This window comes from Arachis ipaensis, chromosome B4 (genome assembly GCF_059453495.1).
Source record: "Arachis ipaensis isolate K30076 ecotype BB chromosome B4, ASM5945349v1, whole genome shotgun sequence".
NCBI lineage: Eukaryota > Viridiplantae > Streptophyta > Magnoliopsida > Fabales > Fabaceae > Arachis > Arachis ipaensis.
The window spans coordinates 112,557,891-112,579,794 of record NC_142439.1 but is presented as its reverse complement, the minus strand read 5'-3'; the positions used below and the strand labels follow the sequence as shown (position 1 = coordinate 112,579,794).

Sequence of the window (21,904 nt, the reverse complement as noted above, 5' to 3'; positions counted from 1 at the left end):
TGGATTTTAATACCCTTTTGTGTATTCTATGAGTATATCAATTTCTCGCACATAATCCATATTTATTTTCATGGGGAATAGGAATGTTTATTTATATATTTCAGCCACCACACGCCCTCAATGAAATTTAATTTAACTATTTAAGAAAAGAAAAGAGAAAAGAGAAAAGAGAACAACAATGAAATAATAATACAAACATATATTGAAATATATCTATGCTATTGAGTGTGTCTTACAAGAAAAGAACACTCAACTCTATATATTAATCATAACATATAGTAAAACTCTAATCTAAACAAATAAGGAAACAATCATAAAAAACAGCAGATATACATATCACACTACTAATCCTAAGAGATACCCTTTAATATGCTGAGTATAATAGAGATATCATAAAATATTCTCTTTTATTTCTAAGGATATATAAATATCTTCCTTTCTTAGTCCTCCATGATATAAAAATGTTCCCATGAAAATGCTTTGAAGGTCCGAAAGATAAGATAATGCAAACACTATATACTATCATCATCTATCATTTTTATTTGGAAACACTTATTTTTAGTTATACAGAACTTGTTATTATAATAAGAATCCTGGCATCAAAGGTGATTCACATGCAGCTGCAAGTTGACTCCATGAAAGATTCCATGATTGATCAATGAATTCTGTGGTGGTGGATGATTCTAGTTCAAGTTCAAAGCTTGATGGAAAAACATGCTCATCTATTACTACCCTTTGTCTTTTGGAACATGATTGATGCTCTTCCTCTTCTTCTACTACTACTTCAGGGTGTGTCTCAATAATAGATTCTGATTCCTCAGAGAGAGAAGGGAGATGTTTATTATTATTGTTTGTAGCACAAAATGATGATGGCTTGGAAGATTTTCTAGTGATTGTTGTTCTGCTTTCATGGCTTTGTCCAATTCTATCAAGGTATTTGTCTTGTGCTTCAATTTTTTGCTTCAACCTTCTCTGAACCTTCCAACCAATTTGAAACAAATTTAAATTTGTCAAATAGAGAAAAATGGATGTGCTTACAATATCTCATTGCTTTGGATTCAAACTTTTAAGGGCTAGCAATTTTAGTATTTTTAGTTATTATTGATCAATACAAATATTAAATTATTTTTAATAAATAAATTTTATTAATTTATGTATAAAATTTTAAAAAATATAGATACAAACTGTATTGATTTATGTGTATAAATTACGATAAATATAGATACAAATTATATACTTCTTGTGTGCACAATTTCTATAAATATAATTATAAATTATTACTGACAAAAAAAGATAATATTTACTGATCATATATTATTATTATTATTATTATTATTATTATTATTATTATTATGTAGGAGTGATATCTACAAAAATTATTCACCACACAAGAAAATGATAATGAGAAGAAGCATCTCAGGGCTGTTTTTTTTAATAAATGTATAAAATATATTAATCCTCAAAATACTTATTTGGTTAAAGTATTTTAAAATTATATTTCTATTATTTTACATGGGACCATAGATTTTTGGACTATTTACGATTTACGAAGAGTGCCTATAAAATGGGTTAACTTATGAGTGACGCATGCAAAATGAGTTGTTTGATTTCGTGGGACTCTTCATAAAATAATTCAAAAATTAATTTCTCGTGTGCCCATGTAAAATGACACATATTTTAGGAATTAATATATTTTATATATTTATTTTAAAAAAAAATACACATCTCATGGGAACCCTAATAAAAAAAATATATTTAAAACGTGTAACTTTATTTTATTTTATTTTTTTACAAGTTTTTACTCTCTCAGACATCCCCAACTTGAAAAAGAAGTTACAGAGACTCAAAAACAACAACAAAACAAGCATACCAAGAAATAAAAACAACAACCACCACCAACAAAACAACAAGCAACAGACAACAAAGAACACCAAAAAAAGCATACTCTAGACTTACAAAACAACATTTCCTTACACAAAACATGCAACCTTACTTAAATACACTTTCAAGTCATTTAATTTTGGATGGAGTTTAGACTTGCTGTTACAAGATTATCAATTTTATCATCTCACTCGCACCTCAGCTTATAGCGTAGATTTTTCTTCACTCTCTTGACATTTCTGCCTATTTTAAAACTAAATTAGTTTAATTATTTTGTTGGTATCTTTAGTTTCACTAAATTTATAAATAGGTCTCTATACTTTTATTTCTTTTAATTGGATTTTTATAATACTTTTAACTTTGTAATTAGATTATTTTGTATCGAAAACGTTAAAATTAATAGAATATTCCTAACAGAAAATATGTAATCGAAGATCTAATTAGGTTCTTAATTATAAATATTTTTAATTTATAAAAAAATATTTCGTTAATTCTAACATGTTTTACATTAACAAGAACTTAATTATAAAATTAAAAATAGTGTAAGAACCTACTTAAAAGAAAAAACATATAAAGACCTAATTATAAATTTTGTGAAACTATAAGAATCAATAGAGTAATTAAACTTTTTAAATTATATTTGACGACAAATGACTCGCTTTAATTGAACTATGCTTCAAAGTTGTGAACTATTAATTATATAAAGCATATTATCAGATACTCTTAAAAAAATAAAGAAGATAATATCACCTAATATAACTTATTTTTAACTATTTTAAAGAGTTGTAATGTTATATTAATATATGTTATTTAGAAGGTTTAAAGGGTGTAAAAAAGTACCTCTGCTTGATCACTCAAGCGGTTTCGCACCTCCCTCTGAATTTGAAGAATTTCCTTCAGCTGAAGAGCACTGTTTACCCACATAACACCAAAATAGTATGTAACACTATGACTACTATGTCTTGAGGGTTACAAAAAAGGGAAAGAAAAGAAAATTGAATAGCACTTATTAACTCACCATGTAGAACTGAAATTTGGCAGTGTATTTGATATGCTTCTCTTCTCAAGCTTTCCTTCTTCACAATCAAAAGTTAAGTGATAAGGGAGATTTAATTCATAAGTTCAACTAAATTTACGATATATATCATGAATTTTTATTTAGAATCTTACTTGAGGTAGACTCTGGAATCAATTTGGAGATCCGGTATTTCTGAACATATTCAATACAAAGTTTTTAGTTAGTGTATATAAATTATAACCCAATTGGTATATAATTTTTTTTCTTTTGAAATACTTGTTATAAATGTGCATGGTTTTGTGTCGTAATAACTTCTAACCTATAAGATCATATAATAACTACAATGGAAACTTTGTTAGTTTGGTTTACAACTTTACATATATATTCACATTCCTCACATTTTTCAACATGGAAAGATCCCAATCACATAGTCAAAAGTAAAAACTTATGTATTATTAAGAAAATATTAAAAAAAAATTGAAAATCCATCTAGATTAGGTACATGTGCATATATAAATAGTTGAATTAGGATATTTATGCACCAAAAATTTGAGATGTTTATATACACAATGAACAAAATTGAGTAGTAAAAATATATTAAATAAAATTTTTGATGTTAAAAATGGCGCACATACACACACTAAAATTTATAGGTATTATCATTAAATACAAGTACTAAAGTTTTAGGCTTTTCCAAATTAGAAACAAGTGAATAGTTGAAAGAAGTGTTGTGAGAGATAAGAACCTGCAAGTGACTTTTGACGTGATAAATGCTGAGATCAGAAACACCCATGGCCTTCATCCCCTTCAATATACCCTTTGGTGTTGCCCCTAATACACCAACCATTGCAGATCAATCCCTAATTCTTTCTACTACTTCATATGATTAATTGATTGTTTAAATGATCTTATGCTCATGTTCTAATTTATATCCTCGCTATTGCTACCAGCTATAACTAATTCCAACTAATAAGTAATACTTCATGGATATTTTCTTGCGTCTAAATGATTATACATTGGGAAAATGTATAAATCAAAATTAATTAAGTGATTAGTTTCCATGACCCAATAAAACAAAAAAAGAAATTAGAAAAACTATCATGTTGTACTTTTTATCTTATATTATGTACAACATAATTATTAAATCCAAGTTGGATTGGATTGGTTGATTCAAGTGAAAAAATAGATAAACTAACTAGTCTACTTCATCGATCGCAATGAATGTGCAATTTTCTCTGTCAACATTGTTTAAACCTGGTAAAAACCCGTTAAATTAGTACCAAATGTCCAAATCAATATGCCAGTTTGGGCCAAACTCGTTAAACCACATGTAAGGAGTAAATATTCAAATTGGTCCAAATTCTATGAGGCTCAATTTTGTATCTCAAATGTTAATGGATCTAAAATGGTTTTTTTAAATTTGATTTCCTAACTCAATTTGATCTCTCAACTTTCAATAATTCAATTCAGACTTTGAAATTTGATGTCCTAACTCAATTTTGTCCATGAGTCATTATTATGATCATGTGGTGTGTGAGTGCACGTAGGATCAAATTCAGTTATATTATCCAATTTGGGGTGATCAAACAAAGTCATGAAGTCAAATTTAAAGGACTATTTCTGGTCAACTGAAATTAAGAGACAAAATAAAATCATAGAATTAATTTTGAGAATATACTGAAATTTGAGGAACTAAATTAAAAAAAAAATAAACATTTGAAGAAATTCCAAGATTGCAAGTCATTAGCAGTGTTGTTTTTACCACTAGGCCATTGCTAAAGGTGTTATTTAGTGTTAATAATTATTGTAAACAAAATAATTACCAAATTAGGCAGTTAGTTCAACCAAGTGAAGATTGATATGAATGATGAAAGTGACTTACTATCAGGGCCCCCAAGCCTATTTACAGCGTGCACAAAGCGATCATGGAGTTCGTGTGTCCAGCGTAGGCGTTCTTTGCCATTGGCAGAGGCATCTGAGCGAGTGGAACCCATAACTGCTCTTTTCTTTTCTTTTGGGGTCTGAGGCCCAAGACCATGTTCTGACTATCGAGCAGGGGTTATAGTTACATAGGGCCAAAAAATGACAAAAAAACATTGGTTGGAGACAGAGAATTTACCAAGGTGGGTGATGTTTTCCAAGGTACATTCATTTTGCTTAGATTCTTGTTAGTGTCTGTAATTGTCCAAAACAACCCACTATATGCTAGTTGGGTTTTGCTATGTGTATACCAAAATCAGCCACTAAAGTTAGCTATCAGTATAAAATACATGTTGAAATATAAATACACATTGAAAATAAATTAAACTACACATATATTTATACATAAATACACTGATAGTTGATTTTAGTGTATAAATAGCATTTCTCATGCTGGTTATAGTTTAGTGTTTATATTCATTTTTGTCTCAACAAATATTTATTTAACGATTATATAGAGTTAAGCTTTAAAGTAATTTTTGAAATTAGTTGTGTGCAATAAAATAATTTTTAAAATTTTAGTTGCACTAATTATATTGTTAAGATAGACAAAAGTATAGTATATTAATTTTTAATGTGAGTCACTTCACGAAAAAAAATTGAGGGACCAATATGACATACTTTTTTCAATTTCAAAAACATAATTAATATAATTAAAATTTTAAAAACTTTTAATATACAGAAACTAATCTAAAAAACTATTTTGGAGTATATCTTGATTAAATGAGAGGTAGAATGCAATTTATTTAAATAGCATTCTGTGTAATAATAAAAGCATGTGTTTTAGTTCGAAGTACGAAATATAATTGAGTATTTAAAATTAAGTTTCTGAAAATTAAATTGGTCATTTAATCGTTTTAACTATTAGTTTACTGATTTATTAGTTCGACCAATTCGAATACAGTTTAACCGAAGTAACCAGTTTATAATAAAATAATAAATAAAATATAAATACACACTAAAACATAATTATAATTATATATCAACAAAATGATATTGATAGCTAAATTTATTGTTTACATTCTCTTGCAAATTATTTAACCTAGTTTATTGAACATAATCAGAAAAATTCAATTCTAAACATATGCACAAAATAACTTAAGGGTAGGATAATGCTAATACAAACTTGAATTCTTGCATTAAAAGACCTCTTCAAACTCACGCATTCAACACATTATTGAAAAACAGCAAATGCCTTGATATAAGTTCACTTTGTCCTAAGAATACATAAGTCAAGCACTTCAATCAAACAAAAAGAAAGAAAGAAATGAGCATATATGCAACAGAGTTAGAGCCTATTTGGTTTTCATTTATAGTTGTAACATATACTATGATAAAATCGTTACAAAAAAGTTCTTCAGAAACATACAAATTTCAACAAATAAAACATAAACCAAAGAAGCCTTTTTACAAAACGGAAATATTTGGTAACCAAAGAAAATCAGCCAAAAACAGCTATAATAGGATAATCACATTGGTGAAACTCGTTACACCTCAAATTCATTGCAATAATATTAAGCAAAAATGAAAACATTACATTAAAGCAAAATAAAAAAAATTGACATAGTCAAATTAAAGAGTGCCAACGTAAAATTTTTTGTATTTTTCAAAGGGTTTGGGACTACATGCAAGAAGGATAGATGTGATTTTGCTGAGGACAAAGAAAGAGTGAGCATGCTGCAGAGAAGGCATTTGACAGAGGACTTAAGGGTCGGAGAAGAGAGGCGTGAATTAAACTTTAAATAGCAGCAAGAAATACAAGGTAGTAAAGAAGAAACCAGTACCAACAAGAACAATGAAGAGAAATTATCTTTCACAGCTGAGGGAGATGGAGCACAAACGAGGGATGGAACTCAAATACGCGAAGAAGAGAGAACACAGATGGGGAACTCGAAGTGGAAGACGAGGGCTAGAGCGCGACAGAATAGAGGATGAACATCGACGGAAGTACGATGGAACAGAAGAGGCTGCAAAGGGGCGGAAGCGCGGCGAGAAGAGGTGGAACATACGCGTTGATGCAACGTTGGAGTAGTTCGGACAACGGCGGAGCAGACGCGACAATGCCGGTGGCTGGACAGCTTGCAGAGATGGAGGCTTAGGGCGGCCTCTCTTCTACGTTTGAAGATTCAGGATGAGAGTAGTGTGAGGTGAGGGAAAATTCAGGAGTTTTGAGGCAAAACGACGTCGTATTGGCAATTTGTCAAAAATCGGTTAGATTCCAGTTCAATTCGACGGATCAATTTTCGACTGGTTTAACGGTTCAACGACGACGGCTTTTAAGGGAGAGGGTTCTGCATATTAGGGGTGCACATGGGTCGGGTGAAGTCGAGTTTGATGTGATCCAGACCCGACCCGAAATATACACCGAATCTATTTATTAGACCCGAACCCGACCTTAGACCCGATGAAACCAATACACTTTCGGGCCACAATTATACCGGGTGAAAATCGGGTGAAAACCGGGCCGTTAACATTACATTATGTTGATACCTTCTTGTAAGCTAGCATGTAAAAATATCCAAATTTCCAATACTCCAACCATTATTTAACATGGTAAAATTTGCTTAGAAAAATATAACAAGAACCAACCCTTCTTTAAAATTAAAGCATAACCACAATCAATACTAAAGCAAAACCACAATCAATACTAATATTGTCTAATAATACCAAATATTTAAATTAATACAAATAACACAATATTATGCATTAGTCTAAAGTCTTATGTATTCTAAACATAAAACATTAACTTATAGTCTTATAATGACTAATAACACAAAATATTAAAGTTTACAATATTTAAATTCTACATAAGAATAGTCATGATCCATCACTAATAACACAAAATATTAATTGTGTATGATGACCGGGCCACCGGGCCGACTTCGGGTGACCCGAGCTATGACCCGGACCCGATCCGAAATAATGAACGGGTCTATTTTTGAGACCCTTACCCGACCCTAAACCTGATGAAATTACACCAAATTAGCCCCTAAAGTGTTTGAAACCGGGCCGGACCTTCGGACCGGGCCGGACCGGATCTGTGCACCCCTACTGCATATCAGACTAAAATATTTTTGTTTGTGTTGTATATTTTTTTTGTCGGGAATAAGGCAAGGATTTGTTTTCTCTGTCTTTTTTTTTTTTTTTCTTTTTTTGGCGAGAATGTCTATGATTTAGTGTGTGTTTGGATTACAGTTTGTAAATGGAAGTTTGCATAAAATTAATTTTGCAAACTTGATTTTGATAAAAAGTAAATTTGTGTTAAAGTGATTTATGTTTGATAATTTTTCTATCAAAATTGATTATAATAAAATAAATATTGTTTGGCTTATACCATTCAAAATCACTTTTAAATAAAAAATTACTAAAATAGACCTCAACTTAAATAATTTTTTTATATTATCCTATCATTTTAATTTAGATATTTAAATATATCTTATTAGTTAATTTTATAATAAAATTAATATTTACTTACTAAAATAAAAATAATATATAAAAATATATAAAATATATTTTTAAATAAAAATAGAACAATATAAATTATATATATATATATATATATTTAATCAAATATGTTACATTTTGTTAAGTATTAATTAAAAATGTTACTTTAGTATTTTTTTACATCGTACTCTTATTCTAGTACTCTCAATAATCTTATTCTTAATATTAATTTGAAATCCAACGTTTATGATTTTATTATTATCTATGATTAATTTTTTATTTAATTTATTTTTTTAATAGAATCATAATCTATATTATAAAAAATTACACTAAAACATAGTATATGAGAATTACAATTATAAAAGAGAGTACTAAAAATAATAAAAAAAAATTAAATATTTACTTTATAGTAATTGAAACAAATCTAAAAATTCTTCATGATCTTTTTATATAATATATTTTTAGTATTGTTAGTACTCTTTTTTTAGTATGCTATAATTTTTTATTATTATTATTATTTACAGTTAATTTTTTGTTTAATTTACTTTACCTAATAGAATCAATAAATCATATTATAAAAAGATAATAACAAACATAATACACAAAAATCACAATTATAAAAGTGTATAATATCAGACAAACAGTTGAAAAAAAATAAAAATAATAAATAATAAAAAAATAGAGTTCATATAAATAGAAATAACAAGAATTTTATAAATAATATAATAACATACATGAAGGATAAAGTTGGTAAAAGATAAATAAATAGTTAGTATCCATGACTAAAACCCCGTTAGGAAAAAGCAGAAGTTAAAAAATAGTTGCTTCTTGTAAATGTTGATTTTGGTAGCAAAATTACTTCTGGATTCGTGAAAAAAAAAATTTCCCAAACCAAATGTTGAAGCTTTCAAGAAGTCTAAACGTACTTCTTCCCTTCCAATGAGTTTTCAAACACACCCTTAGTCAATGTCTTTAGGGGCACCATATATGTATTGAAACGTGTTGTTTCCTCATGAAATTCAAATTCAGTAGTAAGTGGATTTGGCTTTCTATAGTTAGTAACATAGGTTTTAGATCCCACACAAAGACATGCCATGCACGTTACCTTGATTACTATGGTTACGTGTGGGTATTCTAAATACATTATACATAGTGAAAGAAAGTGACCTACAATGAAGTAAAAATGGAATGATGTGATTTAGTCAAAGTTGAGTGGAATGAACTGAAAAGTTTAATGAATTTAACGAGGTAATGAAAAAGAAAAAAGAGTAAATGGACAAAAGTATAAATGAAAGATGGTTAGGATCACAAAAGTATGCATAAAAGAATTGAAATTTTAATGTATATATTAAAATTGGATAAAACTAACCTGCCATTAAAAGAATTTTGTTTCTGTTTAGTTTAATATATATGTGGCCAAGAAAACAATAACTTGATACTTTTTATCATTATTTTGGATTAAGATAGAAATTAATACTTTTTTAAAAAAAATAAGAAAAAAAATATTATTAAAGGATGGAGTGTCCTTATTTTAAAAGCATAAGTCTCATATGATGATACATAAGAGTAATGTGAATTGTCATTTTTTGCAAACATAAAAACAAAACCAATCAAAATTCCCCTAAAGTATCCTTCTATTTCAGATTAAAAATAAAAAAAAAAAAATTTCGCTAATAATAACCCAATGTAACAAATATAGTTAATGAGTCTTGGATAATATCAATGGAGATGATGAGAGTGAGTACTTATTTATCTTTGTTATTGCCGAGTCATAAACGAAGCGCTTTCACAAAGACCATACGAAACCCTATTGCTGGAATCACACATCAACAACAATGCCTCACTAACCATGTTGAGTGACACGTTGACTAACACAGACTCCAAATGATTATTGTTTTGATGGAAGGATGAAGGAGGACGATGATAGTGATAGACAATGACGCATCAATTTCTCTATGGTTTTTTTATTCGCTTTTTTTAGACTTATGCTTTAGAATAAGGGCACTCCACCCTTTAATAATAATTTTTTAAATTTTTTTAAAAAATAAAATTTGTTAATTTTCTCCTCAATTACTCAAAATAATGATAAAGAGTGTCAAGTTACCGTTTTTTTGGACAGCACTAAAATAAATAGAAACTAAACTCTTCTAACGGCAGGTTAATTTTGTCCATGTTAGCCATTTTTAGATTGCACATTGAAAATTTGATTGTCATGTATAATTTTGTGACTCCAAAAATTTTTTATGTGTATTTTTGTCTATTTATTTAAAAAAAAAAAAACTGCATTCTTATGAACAATTTCTTGGTGCCAAATAGCAAACATCCCACCTTGCACGTCGAAAAAGGATTACATTCAAAGAGTATGCTAATAAAATACCAACTTAAACTTTGGTCTTCTAGAATGTAATTCACTACTCAAACTTTGATTTCAAGTAAATTTTTTATGGGTTATTATAACAATTCCGGTAACGCTCTCAAAGCACCTAAAAGCTTTTAGATAATTTTGAAGTTTGAAGTACATTTTTATCAATCATGCTAAGTGTATATTAAAATCAGCTATTAAAATCAATCATTAGAATAAAATAGATATTAAAATATAAATACACATTGAAAATAAATTAAACATATATATTTATATATAAATATATTAATAACTGATTGTGGTGATTAATTTTAGTGTATAAATAACATTTTTCTATTAGTGACTAATTTTTAATAAGGTTATTGTTCCGTTTCTATCCTTGGAAATCCAAATTTTTTCTTCGTTCAAATCGGACAATAAAGAGCAAAGGGTATATATATTATTATTTTCCCGTTTCGTCCATGTTTAAAATAATTGAAGAGGTATTACCAAAAAAAAAAAATTGAAGAGGTACAAAAAGAAACTAACACTAAATTCGTTTCACCTTTCATCCTTTGATCTTTTGACTTATCCTATGATTTAGCCACTTCATTTCGTCATATATGGAACTCAAATATTCCAAATGGAATCAAGAATTCGTCAAGCAAATTGATATGCACAACTTCATTTCTGGATGACAGCATGTGGAGATATCTATTTCAAGTTCACAATTGGTTCATCCAGGTAAAATCTACACATTTGATGCAACACATAATTTAAAATATCTCAACAAAATATTAAAATTACACATATCTGCAGATTAAGACAATGCAATATTTTAAACAAGCAACCATGCTTCATGGCACACCATTCATATATAACTTTGGTCAACAAATTAAACAGCATAATAATCAGTGTGTAGTTAGAAGAAACTAGGCACCTTAATTTTATGAAACAGGTTTTGAAAAAGAAAAAAAGCATCATACAATGTATACATTCAAGCAAATTTAAAAATTGATTAAATTAGAGTTTATCTATTCTTTAAAATATGTGACACACTAAGGATCCATGTTGCTGAAACAGACTTAATCCCTGCGACATTACCTCATTAGACACAGATACTATACCCATCTCTCTAAGTCATTAAACATATTACAGTATCCTTGTCAGCCACGACACGAATATTTGCCCCGTGTGCGAATTACCGTTCGGCCTAGGGCCTGCTCCGCCTCATGTTGCATGACGGGCATTTGTATTGCTTTATGCTCTCAGCCTTTGCCGGGGTAATCTTCACACATTTCCCATGGAACCATCTCTCACAAATATCACAGCCAATCCAGAATTCATCTGCGTTGTAATTTCCGCCACAGCTACCACAGAGGGTTTCGCTGTGCTCATCTTCATCCTCCTCATAACCCTCATCTGCAAACTTTGGGTTGCTTTTAACTTGCCCGTCACTTGACCTCTGTGAACATAGATACAAGAAAGCATCATATAGGGAATACAATATGCTGTGGAATGACTATGCACCTCTTAAAGCCTTAAATCTGTCTTAACAGTTTTTCAATAATGCTGCAAATCATATGCAAAAACAAAGATCGTCTACCAACAGGTTTCTAACATCTAGTCCATACATACTCTTTGATTTCAATTTTTCTTTCATATATATATAAGCTTAGGGTAGTAATAAAGTATAACAATGATATGGAGCATAGCTAGCTCAAGAAAATCACCCCATCTCTATGATTTTGAGATCTTGTTCAGCATCCCCAAGTCCTAGTTACACATTGAAATTGGGATTGGAGCAGCCGATAAAAGATCGTAAAATCATAGTCATACAAAACAGGTTAACAGGATGTGTCGACCTTTATTGGGAGATTAGTTTAGAAGTTATCTGCTCCTTTGTCTAGCATAAATTGAATATTTTAATTATATAACAATACAGTGATAATGAATTAATGATATTAGCATATTCACTTTCATTACAAGATTTTGGGAGCAAATTTTATAATGAACAAGCAATACAAAGAATCTCAACAAGAAACAATCCAGAGAGAGTGACACTAACCTTGGTGCTTCCCCGAGATTTGCTCCCACTATCCACAGTGGGTTTGTCCTTGCTTGGTTTTCTGTCAGTCACAACCTCAAAAACAGTGGGAAGATCATTGATCAAGCTAAATAAACGCTTCCTGTCATAAATAAGCAGGTAACCTTCAATGAAGACAATGATACAAAAAGTTGCATAACATTTTCGTTAACAATGCTACAACATTTAAAAGATTCTGATAGTTGTATCTATTTTCAATTTTTCATCTCTTCAACTGCAGCAATTTCTAATTCAATAGAGCAGCATTTTCAGAGCTTCATGCTACATCAAAAGGTAAATCCAAATTGCCAATGCTTATCAAATTTCTCAGGATGATGGTTGATTACACATGTAAATCTTCACACAAAGGCAATCTATACTTACATTGCCAGCTTCAAATTAACATTTTGTTTTTTTCAAATACTTCCCATCTAAGGGATGCATGTATATAGGGTTATAGCATCACCAATGAGCAAAGAGAGGAAGACACCATTTCCAGTTTATATAAAAATATAATTCCATTAAAGACATGAAGCTTGTTATGCACGCACATGCTGTGAGATACTACACCGGCTCATATTTCATCAACCATTGAATGGGATGCAGACTTGTTAGAATTAGAGATAAAGTCCCTGAAGTTTGGGTATTGATCAATACCAGAATATGATAGAGATCATGGAAGTCATGTGGGCCGATGAGGCCTAACCTAACTAATTAGCAGAAGAGTGAAGGAAAGATTACTGCTATGCTGGAAGCAGAGGGCCCATGTGCAATGTGTTAGAGGAAAGAATCATATATGTAGTGATTCTTTAAAAAAAAAAAATCATATATGTAGTGTAGGGAGTGAGGACAGAGGCTTCCCATAATTCAGGATTGTGCTAGGAGTATGAGCTGCTACAAGTCGCAGGATCTCTATTTTGCTAATTTTCCTCGTAGTTTTCTCTCCATACAAGCTGAGTTCATCATCTTGCTCTCAGTGGTGATAATATCATTACTTTTCTTGCTATTCTGTTTTTTTTTTCTTGTATTCTCCATCAGGACACAATTTAAGTGGGCACCATATCCTACTCAATGGTGGATGGAATGTCAACTAACATGGTGTCCACATACAAGATGTACGAGAAGTTCTTAGGTGTTCTTGGAGCAAATTGATTCTCTTGCTCTAAGCCTTTCATGTTTTCACATGTCAGCCAACTGTGGGCCAGCCATGTTTCTTTAAATTATATTTTAAAAAATTACTAAAACAAACTAACCTTAGTGAAGTATACATATAAACTAACCCATAAAAACTATATGTATCCCCCATTTTTAACCCCTTAGGCCCTTACCCCCTCTCTCCTGCATTCATTTATGCCCCCCTCATCGCTCTCTTCCCTATCTTTGTTTATCCCTCTTCATTTCATTCTTTTTCCTTTTTTTTTCTTTTTAGAATCATTTAAGTAAAGTTTAAAAGTCCAAAACTTGTCAGTCTTTAAGATCAGTACATAGAAATATATAAGCTTTAATGCATTATGCACCGCCATTACCTTTATGACATTCTACCAAATATAATCATAAAATTGGCCCTCATCCTAATATAGTTATATTAAACCAAAAAGGTACAAATTCAATACAAATAGAAACAAAGATCAGAACCTTCATTTAAATCACAAAAATCAGTGGCTTAGTCTTAATATTATAAAAAACTATATTTGCAGTGGAACTGTTTTTCATCATTTTATTGATATGCACGTTCAATTCTTAATGTATAAGAAAAAGTTGGTAACCACTGCAGCAAAGATACCGATGATGACACCATCAACAATTACGAGAAGTTCTGGATGTTTATGAGTGGTAGAAATTTTAGTCATATTTTTAGTCAATTTAACCATGGTTAGTTCATTTTAGTAATTAATTTAATTTGAATAAACAAGGCTGGTCTGCATTTGTTTACGTGTGAAAATATGAATGGCTCAGAGTAAGAGAATCAGTTTGCTGTAGGAGTACCTAAGTATTTCTCCAAGTTGTACATATAACACTTTTCTTGAGACACTCATCAACCATGACAAGTTAGACCAATGTTAAGCAATAAAGCCAAATTTATTATGTATATTTCTCAACATTGTACGACATACTTAAACATGTCACAGTGAATCACAACATGCATGCACCTCTCCACTAAAGCCAGATTTTACCTCTCATTGCGGTTAAGACGAGCTCCAAGATAGAAGGCCACAGAAAGCAGCCATGAGTCACTGTGAACCGCAACCAAAGAAAGCCAGTCCCTGCGGTTCATGCCATCTCTAGCAAAATTGATTCCAAGTGCTGGCTCAGGAAGCTCCGGTGGAACCTCCTCTGCTGGCAGAGTTACTTCCCATGATTCATTTGGATGTCCATAAAGGCACAAGTTCTCCTTGTCTTAAACAATCACACAGAATTACTTGAGAACTAAATACAATACACATAATTTGATTGAATATCCTTGCAAGACATTTATATTCTTAGTGCATCACCAAAATTAAAACTCATAACATTAACCAAACTCAAACAATACTAATCAAATGTAGCATACTGACATTTTGTATCTTCTCAATTTTGCACACCAATTTTGTTTCACTCTAAATTCTCCAGAGTGTCACAATTAAAGTCAACTTTGACTAACTCCAACAAGCATGCATAATTCACAATTCACACATTACATAAACAAATCCAGAACCGAAATTCCATTATATACACATAACGTAAATTAAAACACAACAAAATTTAACAGATCACAGAAAAAAATCAGATCCGTTATTAATTACACTTTACCTGGATCACAGAGGCCGTAAAATTCATCAACATCTGAAACAACAACAAAAAAATACTAAACAAATAAATAAGGAGAAAATTAACGACTTTGAGCTAAAAATTGCGAAGAGAGAGAGAGAGAGAGAGAGAGAGAGAAGCGTAATTTAGGAACCTTGAGTGAGTGCACGAACAACAGCGGTTCTACGAGCGCTGTAGTCCTTGAAGATCTCTTCAACGGTGCGAGGGCTCGAAGACATTTCCATGAACACAATTTGAGATCTGAGGGAAGAAGAAAGAAGAGGAAATAGGGTTCAACAGGAAGGGGAAAGTAGAGTGTAGAGTGTAGAGGGAACTGAATTGGGTACGAGGGTTGTAAGTGAAGAGCATCAATAAGATCAAAAGGGTAGATAGAATAGAACAAGAGAGTGAGAGAGAAACAAAGAATGTGGAGGAGGAGTATCAAAAATTATACCAGAGTAAAAGGGTATGCGTGTATAAATATTTTTTTTAAAGGGTTAACACCAAAAACTCTCTCCAATCACAAAAATACTCTCTCCAATCACAAAAATATACTCGAATTTTATTATTAAAAAAATATTTTTAAATAATTTAAAAATATAATAATAATATTTAACAATAAATATATATTTTTTAAAAAATAAATTAAAAATTAAATTTTAATGTGATTTTTTATAATAATAATTAAAAAAATGAGATATTATTATTCTTAAAATTTGGTAATTATTTTTAAGTATATATTTTTTTATGATTTTTTAAAAGTATTATTATTTGTTAACAAAAAAATTACAAAAAAAAAATACATGCTCAACAAAAAATCACCAAATTTTAAGAATACTAATATCTCATTTTTTAATCATTCTTGTAAAAAATTGTATGAAAATTCAATCTCTAATATATTTTTTGAGAAATACATATTTAATGTTATCTAACATTAAATATGTATTTCTCAAAAAATACATTAGAAATTGAATTTTGATTCAATTTTTTGCAAGCATAATTAGAAAAATGATATATTATTATTCTTAAAATTTGGTAATTTTTTGTTAAGTATATATTATTTTATGATTTTTTAAAAGTATTATTGGTTATTAACAAAAACAATTATAAAAAAATTATATACTTAACAAAAAATTACCAATTTTTATGTATAATAATATATTATTTTTATAATCATGCTTGCAAAAAATTGCATCAAAATTCAATCTCTAAAATATTTTTTGAAAAAATATATTTATTGTTGGGTATTATTGTTATATTTTTAAATTATTTGAAAGCATTTTTGTCAATAATAAAATTCGAGTGTATTTTTGTCGAGCATTTTTGATAGTAAACCATTTAAAAAAAAAAAAAGAAAAGAAATATCTCTAACTAACAGGGGTTAAAAATAAAATTTTAAACCAATCCAAACAAGGTAGCTCGTCTAATAAGTAATAACTCCAATTCAATTCAATTCCAATTTCATTTAAACTAAAAAAATTAAGATAACAATCATTTATATTAGATGCTAAACTATAACTCAAATGGCATAATCTTCTCGTACTCATTTATAGGTTGCGCGTTTGAGTCTCTATCTTTAATAATAATAATAATAATAATTTGTATTAGATTCCAATTTGAATTCATCTAATTTAAACTCCATAACATTATTATTTTATTTCCAAAATTTGATCATAACAGGTTTAATTTATTATATATTTTATTTTATTCAATTGTATTATAATTATTATTTAATTAATTGATTAATTTTCTCAAATTAAAATGACTTTACTTTTTTTAAACTGAAATCTCAAAATAAATTGCACTTGTTTGAATTTAATTAAAATATAAAATCAAATTGATTCAATCTAAATAACAATAAAGTATATAATTTGGGTAGTATTAGTTTTGCTTTAAAACTGGTATAATTCAAAATTCCATGCTATGAACACCCGTTCTATAATCACTTCCTAAAAAAAGAAAAAAACCAAACAACAGCAACAACAACAAGGTGAATTATAGTGTACAGATGATTATTTACAGATATGTCTGACGCATTCGTAGATGGCTGAAATGTGGTAGTATAAGAAACAGCGCTTCAGCTGGCTGTGCGTGTGTCTGGAATATGTAGCTGAAGTTATGTTTTCAAAACGGAATTGTGATAGGTGGGATCCGTTTTACCTAATATAATAGACTTACGAATGAAGTTGTGAAAAATAGTTTCGGGCTTTGCAGTGGTGTATACCTTTGATGCACAAAGTGAAAAAGACAAGAGTAACAAGTCCCAAAAAAAAGGGAGACAAGAGTAAAAAAAGAATTATGAATGGGTTATGTTGCATGTATGAGAAGCTTCTTATTTCTGAAAAAAAAAAAAAAAAAACTCTTGTAAAAAAGTTCAACCCCAGGCTTATCAAATTTATGTTGAAATAAATTGCTTTAATAATGAATAAAATTTTGCAAATGAATAGAGAATAATAAATAAGAGGCCTGCTACACATACAAGTCTTTTTGACTTACAAGTCTTACAAGTTGCTACACACGGACCTTTTAATGCGTTATTCAACCGTTTTCAGTTTTCAAAGCGTTACACTCACCATATATTATGAACGACTCTTCTTCTTCTTCCTCTTCCTCTTCCTCTTCCTCTTCCTCTTCCTCTTCGTTTTTTTTTTCGATTTTCATGGTTTCTGAAATAAAGCTTTGAAATCGTTTTGAAGATAATGGAACTTTAGAAATACACCGAAACGATTATAGAAATACACCGAAACGATTACAGAAATACACCTAAATGGTTACAGGAATTCACCCAAACGATTATAGAAATACACCCAAAAGATTATAGAAATACACCCAAAGAATTACAAAACTACACCCAAAGGATTTAAGACATACACCCAAAATTCGTTGAAGTACACCTTATGCATAATTCAGAACTCTTTCTCTTTCTCCTCCTCATCTTCTACTGCTTCTTCTTCTTCTTCAAAAACGATTTCAGAGTCTGATGTCAAAAAACAATGGAAATCGAGAATAACAAAGAAAAAAACAGAGAGAAAAGCACGTACGTAAATGAAGAAGAAGAAGAAGAGGAAGACGAGGAAGAAGAACGTGCAGCAAGAAGAAGAAGAAGGAGAAAGAGAAGGCAAGAAACGAAAGAAAAGAAGAAGAAGAAGAGGAAGAGGAAGAAGAACGTGCAGCAAGAAGAAGAAGGAGGAGAAAGAGAAGGGAAGAAACGAAAGAAAAGAAGAAGAAGAAGAAGAAGAAGAAGAAGAAGAAGAAGAAAAAGACAAAGAGGAAGAAGAAGAAGAAGCGCGTTTTGAGCGTTAGTTTTAATTGGACTTGTAAGACTTACAAGCCTTAATCGCTTGTATGCGAAGAATTTCTGAATAAATAATTCAAACTTATTTAAAAATACATAGAGAATTAAAATATTTAGTTATGGTGAAAATAAAAAGAGAACAATTATAAATTATTTTTTGTTATTTAAGATTAATATACCTATTTTCTAGATAATTAATTATTAGAAATTTAAATTTAATTTATAAGAAGAGATATTTGTGTGGATTTAAATTAATAAATTATTTCAAAACTCAAAAATATATCTATTATAAAGAGAATTGTGGGTTGTAAATGTATCTAGCCATTCTAACATATTTGGTGTTTATTTGAATTGGTTTTTTTGTTTTTTTTTTTAAAAATTAAAGTATTTTTATTGGATTTTAAGGAGTAATAGTCAAATTCCTCCTTGAAAGATCACTTATTTTTCAAATTGGTTTTTAAATGATTTTTTTAGTCATTAGTCTCTGAAAGGTAAAATGTAAGTCAACTTGGTACTTCTATCAGTTAGATGATAATGTGTCACATTAAGTGTCGCATGTCACAAGATGATTGGTTGACGTGTCAGATCAGTAACACGTAGCATGTCACATGTTATTTGATATGTAATAAATTTGTTTATGATGATTATTAGTGGCTAAGATAAGGGGGGGTTGAATCTTAGTTTATCTTTTTCCAGAAATATCTTTTTGCTTTTTCAAAGAACTCAGGAGATATTTTTTTTGCCTCGTGACGAGTTAAAAGACATTTTATTTTTATCTCCTGAGTAACAGAACCACAATCAAAGTAGAGAAGAAGAAGTAACACACACATGTATCCTGGTTCAATTATCCAGTGCAATGTAACCTACATCCAATCTCCATTACAATTATGATGAAATTTCACTATCTCTTTTACAAGATTACAAACATCAATGCTTCCCTAGGATCTACCCAATTCTATCTGGGACAAATCCAGATTCTAACCCAATCTGAATTTGACTAGGACTCAACCTAGCTTTTAACAGTCAAGTGCTAACCCAACTTGTAAGAAAATTTTCACAGGATCATGAAACAAAACAGAAAGATGTACAAAGGACCTCTGAGACATCCTATGGCTTTTTCTCACAGTTTAACTCACTGTCTTTTAACTCTCATTAGCTTTTTCTTACAAATCTCACCATGTTTGCTTTTTTCAATGAGACTCAGACAAACTAAACTGAGAAAAAGAAAATACTAGATGAACAACATGAAGGAGAAGAACTCAATCAGCTTAGATAGCTATGAGAATCAAGGTTCTGAAAACCAAACCGGTCAATGAACCAATAAAATAATTGGTTTAACGGATTAATAATTCAACCGAAATTCAATCAAAATTCAATCGATTTAATTAAATATAAAATAAAATTATTAAAAATTCTATTTTCAAAAATAAAAATTTATAATTACTTAATTAGCAACCATCACCAACACAAACTTGCACAAATCAAATACAATTAACAACACCACCAACACATCAACGGAAATAGTTTCTGGATTTATACAATCTCTAGTTACATCAACAAACTAACAACACATGCAACATCATAACACAATCAACAATTACATTCAGAAGTTCAGAAGACAAACTCAGAAATGAAATTCCATTACAATTTGACAATAAAATCAGAAATCAACACACAATTAACAAAATACATCTAGAAGTTCAGAACACAATCAACAATTACATTCAGAAGTTCAGAAGGCAAACTTAGAAATTAAAATCCATTACAATTAGACAATAAAATCAGAAATCAACACAAAATTAACAAAATATCATCAACCAAACAATTGAAAATTATATAATAATGTTTGTTCATCATTTGGGTTAATTTTCTAAACTTAACGGTTTATAATCAAAATAGTCTCTGAAAATATACACCTAAGTCATTTTTATCCCTAAAATTTTAAAAATAGATCAAATTAGTTCTTATATAATTTTTTTTCATAATATTAAATTTTAAATATATTTTTTATACTACTAATTTTAATATTTTTTTTAGACTGTAATAAACAAAATTTTTTTACATAAAATAATAAAAATAATTAAATTATTTACTAGTAGCTTAACAGACATCAGTCGCTTTTTGTTATTTTTAAGAGATTAATTTTTATGTATTCTTAAAAAATTTTAAATTTAATAAAATAATTTAAAAATTAAGAATAAAATATTTAAAAATAAACATAAAAATTTTATAAATTATTTTTTATAACTATGAAATTTATAAATGTAAAATTATATAAAATATTAAAAAAATTATTATGTTGTTATTATATATAACAAATTCAATTTAAAAAAAATTATATGTTATTATATATTGTTATTCTTCCTTATTATTCTATTGTTTCTCTTAAATTGATATTTTATCTTAGTAATATTACATGATAAAGTCGTTTGACAATTAAATATAATTAAATTAGTTTAATAATTGATAGGTACATACAAAAAGGAGGAGACACATAAAAAAATAGAAAAATAATCATATTTAGGTATATACTAAAATTAACTATTAAAATTAGTTATAAAGGTAGAATATATATTAAAATATAAAATACACTTTTAAAATAAATTTAACTATACATATATTTATACACTAATTCTATGATGACTAATTTTAATAATTGATTTTGATATGCAAATAATATTTTTGAAAAAAAAAAAAGACTTGGGTAGACTTTTAGTTACCTAAAATAACTTGTTTAGCTGATTTTTTTTTTAATCTTTGGCATATTCTTTTGCTTATTTTAAATATCAATTAGTGTGTTTCTCTCCAAAAGTAAACATTTTAAAGTCTAAAGATCTCCTGTTATAATGATTCCAGCAACTAGGGCTGGAAGTGAGTCTTAGTTCATGAGCCAGCTTGAGCTCGACTCGTTAATAGTTCGATAAGCTAAACTCGTGAGTTGGAGAGTTAAGCTTGAGCTCATAAATTAAATGAGCCGAGCTTGAGTTTGGATAAGCTCAGCTCGTGAATTAGCTCGATTATATATATATATATATATATATATATTTGTATTTAATTTATACTTTTAATATT

General features: G+C 29.1%; 2 protein-coding genes across 6 annotated transcripts; both read right to left on the bottom strand.

The window, feature by feature from the left end:
- Positions 1-318: 318 nt before the first annotated feature.
- LOC107639556 (protein PHOSPHATE STARVATION RESPONSE 1-like) lies at positions 319-7,106 on the bottom strand. 5 transcript variants are annotated; one of them, XM_088485330.1, is made up of 8 exons: positions 6,664-7,106; positions 5,019-5,118; positions 4,782-4,944; positions 3,645-3,730; positions 3,052-3,091; positions 2,900-2,957; positions 2,722-2,791; positions 319-978 (listed from the first exon to the last, which is right to left on the bottom strand). In XM_088485330.1, exons 2-8 carry the CDS (start codon positions 5,049-5,051, stop codon positions 580-582), a joined length of 849 nt encoding a protein of 282 aa, XP_088341456.1. In that variant the 5' UTR covers positions 5,052-5,118; positions 6,664-7,106; the 3' UTR covers positions 319-579. The 5 variants fall into 5 exon arrangements, with proteins under 5 accessions (XP_088341456.1, XP_020977071.1, XP_088341457.1 ...); XM_021121412.2 differs by lacking the exon at positions 6,664-7,106 and having other exon boundaries at positions 319-972; positions 5,019-5,262; XM_088485331.1 differs by lacking the exon at positions 6,664-7,106 and having other exon boundaries at positions 2,900-2,954; positions 5,019-5,261.
- Positions 7,107-11,500: 4,394 nt separating this feature from the next.
- On the bottom strand, positions 11,501-16,009 carry LOC107639555 (PHD finger protein ALFIN-LIKE 2). The gene is made up of 5 exons (XM_016343092.3): positions 15,692-16,009; positions 15,541-15,573; positions 14,925-15,147; positions 12,733-12,853; positions 11,501-12,129 (listed from the first exon to the last, which is right to left on the bottom strand). The coding sequence occupies exons 1-5, from the start codon at positions 15,780-15,782 to the stop codon at positions 11,878-11,880; spliced, it is 720 nt and encodes a 239-aa protein (XP_016198578.1). The 5' UTR covers positions 15,783-16,009; the 3' UTR covers positions 11,501-11,877.
- Positions 16,010-21,904: the final 5,895 nt, after the last annotated feature.